The sequence below is a fragment of the Chlorocebus sabaeus genome, chromosome 25 (genome assembly GCF_047675955.1).
Source record: "Chlorocebus sabaeus isolate Y175 chromosome 25, mChlSab1.0.hap1, whole genome shotgun sequence".
Taxonomy (NCBI): domain Eukaryota; kingdom Metazoa; phylum Chordata; class Mammalia; order Primates; family Cercopithecidae; genus Chlorocebus; species Chlorocebus sabaeus.
Genome location: NC_132928.1, coordinates 26,308,008 through 26,319,120, shown reverse-complemented (window position 1 = coordinate 26,319,120; position 11,113 = coordinate 26,308,008). Strand labels below are relative to the sequence as shown.

At 53.7% G+C, this 11,113-nt stretch overlaps 1 protein-coding gene across 1 annotated transcript; it reads right to left on the bottom strand.

Moving 5' to 3' along the window:
* Positions 1 to 2,001: 2,001 nt before the first annotated feature.
* Positions 2,002 to 9,977, bottom strand: CHI3L1 (chitinase 3 like 1). Its single transcript, XM_007988888.3, has 10 exons — positions 9,684 to 9,977; positions 9,379 to 9,408; positions 8,247 to 8,448; positions 7,639 to 7,695; positions 6,705 to 6,855; positions 5,797 to 5,918; positions 4,236 to 4,359; positions 3,541 to 3,723; positions 2,831 to 2,947; positions 2,002 to 2,655 (listed from the first exon to the last, which is right to left on the bottom strand). Exons 1-10 carry the CDS (start codon positions 9,706 to 9,708, stop codon positions 2,515 to 2,517), a joined length of 1,152 nt encoding a protein of 383 aa, XP_007987079.2. The 5' UTR covers positions 9,709 to 9,977; the 3' UTR covers positions 2,002 to 2,514.
* Between the last annotated feature and the right edge of the window lie 1,136 nt (positions 9,978 to 11,113).

Here is an 11,113-nt window from a genome sequence, read left to right as displayed (position 1 = left end):
CTAATGAGGTTTCCTTTCCTGACCCGGGTGGTGGTTACACAGGTTCTCACTACATAGTCATTCTTCAAATGAAACAAATACATCTATGCACTCTTTAGCATGTAAGACGTGCTCACAGTGTAAAAATAAGTAAATGATTTATTCAGGGGCCTCAGCAGCATGCATGCTCTTCCCTTTCCTGGGGACTAGGGACACCAGGGTGTGGCTGCCTCTCAACCCTGCTGTCTCGGCTGCGGAGTGGCAGTGCAGGGCCTGGGAGCCTCTGGATCTGGCCCTCCCTGGATGCCCTTGCCTTCTGCTAGATGACTCCATGTCTTGCCAGGCAGGGAGCGGGTCCTGGAACCACAAGGGCCCCTTGAGGAGTCACTCCCTCATCCATCACCCCGACTGGCCTTCAACAGCCAGGGTGCTGGTGCCCAGCTGGTCCAATCTCCATCCTTGGCCTCTGACTCTGCAGCTATAAGCGAATGTGACTAACCCCACAGGACCCTGAGTCAGCCCTGGAGAGTCTGTCCCAGGCGGGGGGAAGGGTGGCCCCAGGGGAGGGCGGTTGGCTGCCCATGAAGGCTTGCAGCCCTGGGGTTTCAAAGATCCCTGTGTGGTGGGGTGGGCAGTGGCAGGGATTAGGGAATACTTGGCCCCACTAGCCAAAGGTGAAATGCCAGGTACCCCCTCCCCACACCCCACCCCACGCCTTGCCGAGTCCTTGCTTTCTTCGCCTTCAGCAGGGCTATGACCTTGGGATCAGTAGCATCTGCCCAGCTCCAGCTGGTTCAGATTTCAGATATTTCCTCCTTCCCTCCACTTCAAACCAGAGTCACAAATCATCAGGCCAGCTTGTGATTATCCCAAGTCACAGATAATCCAAACATCAGAGAATCCACAAATCAATTCTCTTTAGTTTTGGAGTGTATATCTGGAGTCTCTTTGGATAAAGGCATTCCTAGGGCTCTGGGAATTCAACAGAAGCCTGATGAGACCATCTCCATCTCATAAAGGCTGGAAATCTGTCTGTTCTTCTGAACAACCCCATCACATCCTCCCGACCTCCTCTCTCAGTCCAGCTTGAGCAGAGGTACTTTGATCTCTGGACGGGTGGAGGGATGAGTGTTAGGGGAGGGATGAACAGAACAAAGGGCTAAGCCCAGCCCTAGGACTGCTGACAGATTTCAGTCCAGCAATGGAATGGGTTGCTTCCAAGGTAATGAGCTGCCCCTCACTGGGAGGCTGGAGGGCTATCTCTTAAGCACTTTGAAGGGACTCCAGTCCCAATAGGCAGGAAGGGTGCATGAGATGGCATCTGCATTTCCTGCTGGCCCTGAGGGTCCAGGGTTCGGGGCTTTCTAACCTGGTCCTGTGATGAGCTCCCACCACCTTCCCATGGGTCAGAAGAGATGGAGTGTTGGGATGAAAAGACTTCTTTCCCAGGGCCTGCTAACCTTCAGGAAACATAAAAAGTTTCTTTCAACAGGGAATTTAATTTAGAAATCTGGATGGCAATGACTTTTTTTTTTTTTTTTTTTTTTTTTGAGACAGAGTCTCCCTCTGTCGCCCAGGCTGAAGTGCAGTGGTGTGATCTTGGCTCACTGCAAGCTCCACCTCCCGGGTTCAAGCCATTCTCCTGCTTCAGCTTCCCGAGTAGCTGGGACTACAGGCACCCACCACCACGCCCAGCTAATTTTTTTTATATTTTTAGTAGAGACGGGGTTTCACCATGCTAGCCAGGATGGTCTCAATCTCCTGACCTCGTGATCCACCCTGACTCGGCCTCTTAATATTTGGAAGGTCATCAGCCATGCTTGGGTTAAGTCCAAGGCAGGTGAATCTGAGGATGCTGGCCTCCCACTGGGGCTCTCTGCGGCTAGGCAGAGGACATGATGGCCTCATCTCTGCAAGCTCAGGGGTCCCAAGCCTCAGAGGAAGGAATCCAGAAGAGATGGGGGAGGTGAGTCCAATGGGTCTAGTGGGCGCTCAAAGATAGACCAAAGCAAAGCGCCAACACACTGTTAAGCTCTTGTACTTTATTGAGCAGCTGTGGAATTAGGAAGGGGAAGTAGGATGGGGACACGATTACGTTCCTAAGTGAAGATTTCAAACTGGGCTTTGCAGAGGGTATAATTAGTATGGTCACTGTGTCTTGTAGGATGTTTGGCTACTTGGTGATAGAGCTTGCCAAAATGGTGTCCTTTGATAAGAACTGGGGGGCAGGGAGTTTAAGAAATTCCCTTGCCAGCCTTGGGGATCTGTAAATATTTCCATTAATCAACAAGTGTGTACTAATCCCGAGTCTTACACTGTGATGCCTCACTATCCGTGCGGCCCCATCCCTACCTCCCTGCCCACCAGGGCTGAGCTCAGATCTGTGTGTTGTGGCCCTCTGCCTAGGCTCCAAGGGAGGGAGACTGAGGCTCAACCTGGGACTCAGCAGGGCAGGTGATCAGGCTCCTGGCCAGCTGGAGCCAGAGGGGGATGGGGCATCCTTGGCCCCCGTGCTGTGTGCAGAAGAACAGAGGGCTAAGTTGCGGCGAGTGCATCCTTGATGGCATTGGTGAGAGGGAAGCGCAGATCCTGGCCACAGAAGGAGCCCTGGAAGTCGTCCAGGTCCAGGGCCCATACCATGGCGCCTGCCAGCTGCCTGTCCTTCAGGTACTGCACCTGGCAGGGGAGGCCCAGAGGAGCAGGGCTGGGTTCCCTGGCACAGAGTGTGTACAGGGCACATGTGCTCTGTGAGCCCAGCCCAGCCCTCAGTGCAAGGGACAGGAATCTGGCTGCTGGGAGCAGGGCCTCCTTCTTTCTCTTTGTCCTGAGGCGTGGCCTTGGGGAAGCCTACCTTGCTTTTGACGCTTTCCTGGTCGTCGTATCCTACCCACTGGTTGCCCTTGGTGGCATAGGGGACCTGCTGGCCGAGGATTCTATGGACTGTGGCTCCGTGGAGGAAGTCACAGATCTGAGCAGATAACAGGGGAAGGGTCATGTGGGGAGTCGTTCTGAGACCTTGCAGGTCACCAGGAGATGCCACTCTCCAAATCTCTTTTAGCTCCTGCTGCCTCCTGCGGCCTCACTCTCTCCAGGGTCTGCAGGCTGCATGCGTCACACAAGTTTATAGAAAACAGATGCAAATATCCCAGAGATGGTGGCTGCCTTGGCCCTGCTTAGCTTCTTCCATTTAAACAGAGATGCGAGGCCTGCTGGTTGACACTGAGGACAGGCCCAAGGACATATAGAGCAGCGGAGGCTAGATGAAACAAAAACCCTGCCTCTTGACCTCTGCTCTTTCCTGGGCTGGAAGGGAGACCTCAGCCCCGCAGCCAGAGGGATATCCCAGGGGCCTAGTGGTGCAGGCCCATGTGCCTGTACCTGCTGGAGACTTTCAGCAACAAATGTCCTAACCTTTCCCTTCCACTTCCTCTGGCATGCGGGGGCAACCGGACATTTTCTTTATTCCCAAAGGAGAAAAAGCAAGAACGTGGTGGGGAATCACCTTCCCCAGGCCTGCTGGTGGTGTGGGGGGAATCCTACCTTCTCCCCTAACTCCATTACCTCATAGTAGGCAAGGGTCCCTGCCTCCTTGGTGAACCGGCCTGGAATTCCTGGTCCCGAGATTGGGGCTCCAACACCAGTCTCAGAAGAGGCCAGAGTGAAGCTTTTCCCGAAGGTGGGGATGCCCATCACCAGCTTGCTGGCAGGAGCCCCCAACCTCAACATGTACCCCACAGCATAGTCCTGGGTGGGGTAGGGTGGGAACAACGTGAGCAGTTAGTGCGCAGGTGCGGAAGATTGAGCAATTAATACTGCTGCTGTCTTGACAGCAATTATAGGTATACGGTGCACTGGGGATTCCCCTGTCCCTCCGGGAACTGATCATGTCACTTTAAAGTGAATTTTACGGTTGCATTCTTGAAAAAAATCCTCTGAGGCACAGGAAGGGACTATTACTATTTGACAGATGCAGAAATCAGGTGATTGGCTCTGGGGGCACAATGGCTCCCACCTCCTCAGTTCCCAGCTTCTCCCCATTCTGCCCCCTGCCTACACTCCATTTACCCTGCAGACCACCTTCCCAGAGGCACGGAGCATGCCCAGACTTTGGGCCTCAGTTTCTTAATCTGTGGAATGGGCCTCATAACCCCTGTCTTGCCGGACTGTACTGAGGACTAGAGGGGTTGGTGTGTGAGCACTGGCAGATGGCAGGTCTTGCGGCCCCTTCCTGGCCCTCCCTCCTTCTGAGAACTCACAGTGTTGCTGAATCTGTCAGGACTCGCATCCTCCTGGCCTCGGAACAGGGGACTATGATGGCCTGTGGTCCCACGCCAGGCTCCATGAAAATCGTACGTCATGATGCTAATGAAATCCAGGTGTCTGAGGAGGAAGGTGATGGAGGGTGAGGCAGGAAATTATTAATCGAAAAGATTTCGGCCAGGTGCAGTGGCTCACACCTGGAATCCCAGCACTTTGGGAGGCTGGGGAGGGTGGATCATGAGGCCAGGAGTTCAAGACCAGCCTGGCCAAGATGGTGAAACCCTCGTCTCTACTAAATAAGCCAGAGGCAGTGGCAGGTGCCTGTAATCCCAGCTACTCGGGAGGCTGAGGCAGGAGAATTGCTTGAACCTGGGCTGCAGAGGTTGCACCACTGCACTCCAGCCTGGGCAACACAGTGAGATTTCATCTCAAAAAAACAAAAAAACAAATAAAAAAAGAGGAAAGCTTTTGGGCTCCCATTTAAGGCTCCAGCAGGATGTGAACAAGGGAAGCAGACAGCAGCCGGACAGGCTGCTAGCCTGAACCCCATTGCTGCCACACCACCCTGTGCCACTCCAGGGCATGGGCTCAGGGTCCCACAAGGGCACTTCAGTCAAGAACGGGTCCTCTGTTATGCCCAGCACACGTTTGGGAGCTGGCGTCTATCCCACCTTACCCCCCACCACTCCTGCCATGCTTATCTCAGTGAAAGCAGATTCAAAGTAGCATCAACAGACAGCCTGGCGGGGAAAGAGCAAGGCCAAAGGATGACCTGAACCTAAGAGGCACTGGGTGGGAGGAGGTTTTGCACACCCGCAAAACCCGGTGAGCCCACTGGGGGCGGATTGCACGAATACGAGCTTCTTCGGATACGTGGGGCAAATGTTTGAGAGCCACCTGTTTCCCACCCTCTAAAGAATCCATTTAATTAAGCACTGAGTTCACACCTCCCTGGGATCCTAAAGGAAGCTCTGAAGTCATTTTGAAGAGTCTTTGTTCCTTACTCCTGGGTTTCCCAAGACCCATGGCTCTGCTCTCTGGAGAGATGAGGCTGCTTGGCTGCTCCTTGTTCCTCACAGGCATGAGGGGCAGGGTGAGGATGAGGCGTGGGGCCAACAGGAAAGGGGGAGGCCTGTGTGTGTGAGAGAGCCTTAAGGACTCCCCAGCACTCCAGAAAGAGGCTGCTGTTGGCCTTTCCAGGGCCCAGCACTCTGCTCAGCCTGGCATGGAGAAAGTAACTCTGCAATGGCCAGAGGGTTTGAATAGCTTTTTCCATTTCCCTTTCCAAAATACTTTCATAGCAACTCTCTCAACTGCTCAACAACAGCCCAAGTGAAAAAGGAAAGGCAAGGATTGTTATGCCCCATTTGACAGATGGGGCAACTGAGGCACAGGGCAGGTAAGCGACTTGCTCAAGGTCACACATCAAGGCTTTGGAAGAACTGGGACTGGAAGCCCAGTGTCCTCAGTCTACATGCAGTGCTAGGGCTGGGGGTGGTGGGGAAACAGGAGTGTTGACAGAGGTTCTGGGGAGGCTGCCTGGGGCAGGAGACTCACTCGGATATCTGGGCAATGTCATAGCTGCTGTCAATGGTGACCTTCCCCGCAGACACTGCTGCACTGAGCAGGAGCTGCTTTTTCCCTGGCTGGGCTTCCTTTGCAAATTCGGCCTTCATTTCCTAGATGGGAGACAGGCAGGTGAGAGAGAGGGTCCCAGAGGGCATGAGAGGTAGACTTGTCGAGGGGGCCTAGGTCTCTGTGCATCCCATTTGCTATGATCTCCAACCTGCCTGGGGCCTAGTGGAAGTGATAAAGTGGCTCATCAGTGGTCCCGTCCTCAGGTCACCCATCCTTTTCCTAAAAAACTGACTACTCTTGTCCCCAGACCCATGCACACCCATCAGCACTCAATTACTCCCTGTCCTGGAGGGAGCATGGGAACAGTGGGTGACCCCTATTGGCCTGCAAATGACTTTGGGAGACATTTGCCTTTCGGTCTGTGCTTTGTTCTAGCTGGTACGTGAAATCCCAAAGTTAAAGTGATTTCTATTGGTATTGTGAACAATTTGTTTAGACTTCCTTCTGCCCCTGGTAACTGGAGATGCTTGGGCTGCCCCAGACAGAGCTGAGAGCCACTGGACGCAGTGCATGCTGGGTATGGGTGGCATCAGGATGGGATTGCAGGGTGGACAGTGGGCATTGCACTAAGTGGGTGGTGACGAGTGGGTGCTCCGCTCAGTCACAACCTTCCACCTCTTAGAACCCCACTCCCACCTCCCACCATGGTCACAAGAAACCTTCCTTGCTGTGTGAGGTCTTCAGGGCACAGGGTCCCAGGACACTGCAGCGAGGCTGAAGTCCCTCTTTACCTGTCCTCAGGAGGACAGCAGCTGAAGCCAGCTTCTAGCCCACCCCATTCCCTCCTACCTGCCCACCTCCCTCCCTGTCCCTGACCTGACCAGCACCTTGATTAGGGTGGTAAAATGCTGCTTGTCTCTCCGTCCAGGGTAGAGCCAGGCAAGGTCCAACCCATCAAAGCCGTGGGTGCGCAGAAATGGCGGTACTGACTTGATGAAAGTCTGGCGACTCTGGGTGTTGGAGGCCATCTTGGAAAATCTAGGACCAAATCAGCCCTGAGGTGTGCTCAACACTGATATGCTAGGTGCCTTGGGCCTTTGGTGGGGTTTCCAGGACCTGCAGAGCTGGGAGCCTGAGGCCACACAGCTCTGGGAGGGCATGACTGGGAGAGGGGTCACCTCCAGGCATGCATGTGCCTTAGAGCCAAGCATTCCAGGTTTCCAAGTCCTACTCTATCACTTACTAGCCAGTTACTGTGAAAGGTTATAACCTGAGTCTCAGTTTTATCATCTGTAAAATGGGGACAATCATAACAGCTCACCGTGCTATTGTGAGGACGACATGGGATCATGGGGAGACAGGGTGCTGGACACAGAGAGAGCACCCAGCACATAGGTGCCAACAATGGCCATACCCACCCCCATTTCAAGCCCTGCTCCAACCCCACCTAATCCGAAGACTTCTCCCAGGGTCTCCCCACTCCTCAATTTCACCATTGGTTTCCATCTGTCTCTTTCCAGCCCTAATGGCAGTAGCCCCAGAAGTCCCATATTTTTGGGCCTGTAAGGTAGTAAATAGAGCGTCGGCAGGGAATTGGGAGATCCACTGTTAACTTGCTGTGTGACTCTTGGCAAGTCCCGCTCCCTCTCTGGGCTCTGTTTTCTTTGCTACACATCAGGCAGGCCCCTGACAACCAGGTAGGCCTTGTACCTAACCAGTCTGGAGCCCCTGGAACATCCATACCGTGGGTGGGGGAGACCCAAGCTCCTCACTCCTCTGCCATCATCCTCTGCTGTCCTGCCCCTGGGGAGAGGCTCCTACCTTTGAGAGCCAAAGTTCCATCCTCCGACAGACAGGAGCGTCTTCAGATTGGGGTTCCTGTGGGGCACAGGGAGGTGGGGAGGGCAGGGGTGGAATGTGGTTGTCATGACACTGGGTGGCCCCATGTCTGAGGGGCCATAGTAGGTTTCCTGCTTTGGGTGAGAGGCTGGGTTAAGTCACTGATGTCCTCCCATAGGACTTCTTGGGAATCCCATAGAGATTCATAGTGGTGGATCTCTGAGGGGTCATAGGCTTCATGGGAGTTACTCTGAGGTCTGCTGCCCATTTTTGTTTTCCCCAGTGGAGAAGACAGAGTATGGCAAAGTAGAGTCATGCACATTTTCCATGCTCCCTGGAGAGCACGTTGAGGCAGGGAGAGGGTTCCCCCTTCCCAGAGGGGCTCAGCTGTGCTTCCATCTACACTCTCTCATCACCCCAAATATTGTCCAGCACCTACGGTCATCCCCTCCGCCCATTTAAGCCAAGCCCCTCTAATTCTCCAGTCATAGATGAGTAGGGTGGGGCCTCGCCCATCCTTCTGGGTGGGGTTGCCCTGCCCTGGGACCAGCCCAGCGGGTCCCTCCGCTCCTGGCCAGCCCTGGCCCAACCTGTTCTTGAGTGTGTTGAGCATGCCGTAGAGCGTCACATCATTCCACTCCCAGGTGTCGATGTGATCGTTGCTTATATTGGCAAAGCTGTAGATGATGTGGGTACAGAGGAAGCGGTCAATGGCATCTGGGAAGCAGCTCCCATCGCCTTCCCGGTACTGGGACCAGCTGGTGTAGTAGCAGACCAGTTTGTATGCAGAGCCTGAAGGAGAAGTCAGGGGTGGGGCCCGGGGCCAGGATTCGGCAAGAGACCTCAGGCTGAGCCCAGAGCTGAGCACCAGTGGGGTGTGGGGGTGGGTGAGGAGGAGTGGGACGCAGATTGTGAGCAAAGTCCTAATTCTTAATTGAAAGGAGCTGGTTCAGGTCCCCCTGCCTCTGGGGAGTTCCCTGACTATGGAAAATAAGGCCTGTTCTGAAAATGCTTAGAAAAGATCAAATGCAGGGGATGAATACGCTACGGGCATTGTGTGGGGGAAGGGTAGGAGCTGGGGAATAAGGGTGAGATGGGACCTGGTGCCAACACAATAGGCTTCTCGGAAGCAGTGGCTTTGTGGGAGGGGCAGGCCCAAGACAGCCTGTGTCACAGATGGCTCTGGCATTCAGGCTGGCACCTTTAGTGACCTGTAGTGAGGTCCTTCATCCATGAGGGACTCTGGCCCACCTTTCTCTGCCTCCTGGTGAGAGTGCCTTTAACTCGTAACCCACCCAGCATGGCTGTCCTGTGCTCTCTCAGCAGGTCCCCCAAGCTGGGGCACAATATCACAATGGACCAGGAAGTCCTTCCTCGCCTCTAATTCCGTTTCTCCTGCTGCAAACAATGTGGGCATCACTCATCCAAGCAGCTATTGGGCAACTGTACTAGCGGCTCCCAGGGACTGTTAGTCAAAGCCTTCACTGAACCAGGACCTTTAAAAGTTTCTTATTTTGAGAATTTTCACATAACCAAAGAGTATAGTAAAATAAACATTCATATACTCTTCACTCCGGTTTAGCAAACGTGAATATTTCCAAGCCATTGAAAGCACGGAAGAAACCTGGCCAAGTGTTCCCCTGGATCTAAGACCTCTTCCACAGCTGCCCTGTGCCCTCGCCACACCGCTGGACTTAAAGTAGGGGTGGAGGGATTACTCACAGCACTGGAACAGCACTAGGACCACAAAGCCTGAAGAGAAATCCAGGGTCAGAACCCCACAAGTGCATCCTGCCCTTCCGCCCTGCTCCCTCCCCCAAGCAACTGAGAACCCCCCTCACACCGTTGTCCCCCCAGCCCACCCCGCCTCCTGGTTGTAGCCTTAGTCCCTCCCCTGGCCCCTGGTTCTGCTTCCCCTCCCCCTTTCCCCAGTCCCTTAGTCCCCTACCCAGCAGGTAGAGGGCTCTGCGGGCTGTCTGGGCCTGAAAACACAACTCTGATGGTTTGACCTTGACTAGCCCCGGTACCTGTTTGAGCTGCCTTCACACACATTCTGGCTGCCGCAGAGCAGGTCAGGGTGTATCCTCTTCCCTTGCCCACGGCTCCTGGTGCCAGCTACCTAGACAGGGCCTCTTCCCCAGGCCCTGTACTTCCTTTATATACCTGTCCCACTCCACTCCCCGACGCAGCAAACCAGCCCTTTTATGGGAACTGAGCTATGTGTCAATGAAGGAATCACGAGGCTGGCAAGTGGAGGCGGGGGAGTACTATGGATTACTAGAGGAGGGTTGAGAAACCGCAGAGTTTTGAAAACTTTGGGTCAGGTCTTCATGAGGCACCTGCCAGCAGAGGAGCCACCAGGGTGATGATGGGGGGCTTCCGGAGATGTGACTCAGCCGCATTTCCCAGCCTTCCTCCCACTCCTGCACCCCACCACTGGCGCTCTTGCCAGCAGTTTCCTGGCTTTTCTGGCAGCCTCTACTTTTGCATCTTCAGCATTCACTCCAGGCCCCTGGCCAGGTGGAAACTGGGCACAATTGAGTTACATAAGCCACAGTACCCTAAACAAGGCTCTTGTTTTCTTCCCAGGCTCAGCATTGCCCTGCCTGACCTACCCTCCTACCCTCCCCCTCACACTTTCTCTGTGTCTTCAGGCCGGGTAAGGGCCAGAGAGCCTTGGGAGGAAGGAAAGCAAACAGCTTGAAACTGAGCACTCCCTTTTGGGCCCATGTCTGCTTTTTTTTTTTTTTTTTTTTTTGCAATTTATGTGCTGATTATTTAGAGGGAAAGATGGGGAAATTCCCAAGAATGGTTTAAGCCCTGGTGCTATTTTGTTTCCGTTTTGAAATTTCCATAAAGATGAGTGAGATAGGATCTTTTGCAAGCTCAGTGCTGCAGTGAGGCACTACGGAGGAAATACAGGCCCTACAGGGCAGCTGCATGGAGCATCTCAGATCAGTCAGCTCCCCGGCTCTCTCAGTGAGGCTTTGGAACCCAAGCCTGATGATACAGCCCCTCTCTAAATCCTTCGGTGATCTCTCATCACTCCTAGGACAAGAACAAAACTTCTTAACGAGGCTCTCTGCCTGATTACATCCCTGTTTGTGGATACTGTTTTTGTTTTTTTTTTTCTGGCCAAATATCCAGGACAACTCCATTCTTTGCAGGCTTACTAGGCAGTGAGTGAACAGTTCAGATCTCCAAGAGCCAGAATGGATCCGAGGGCTGCTCAAGAAATTACGTTTATTTTTCACTAATGTTAGGTCATAATCAAATTTTGTCCAGGCTGGTTTTGCAGCTCTCACTTGGTGAGGTCTATCTCCTCTCTCCCTCTTCTCTCCCTCTTTCCCTTTTGTCTGCCTTTAAAACTCAGCCAGTCCCTTCCCTTCACTGTAAGAGGGGTGGACAAAAAGTGGCTTGTCCAGAATCACGCTTGGTGAATACTAAAGGGGCATCA

Bases quoted from the DNA above. Each gene is read 5' to 3' on its own strand.
- CHI3L1 (XM_007988888.3), bottom strand. From the start codon at position 9,708: ATGTGTGTGAAGGCAGCTCAAACAG. The intron at 6,856-7,638 runs GTAGGAGCCTCT...ATTTGGTCCTAG, and splicing joins TGGAACTTTGGCTCTCAAAG to ATTTTCCAAGATGGCCTCCA. The intron at 2,656-2,830 runs GTAGGCTTCCCC...CTCCCCTGCCAG, and splicing joins AGGAAAGCGTCAAAAGCAAG to GTGCAGTACCTGAAGGACAG.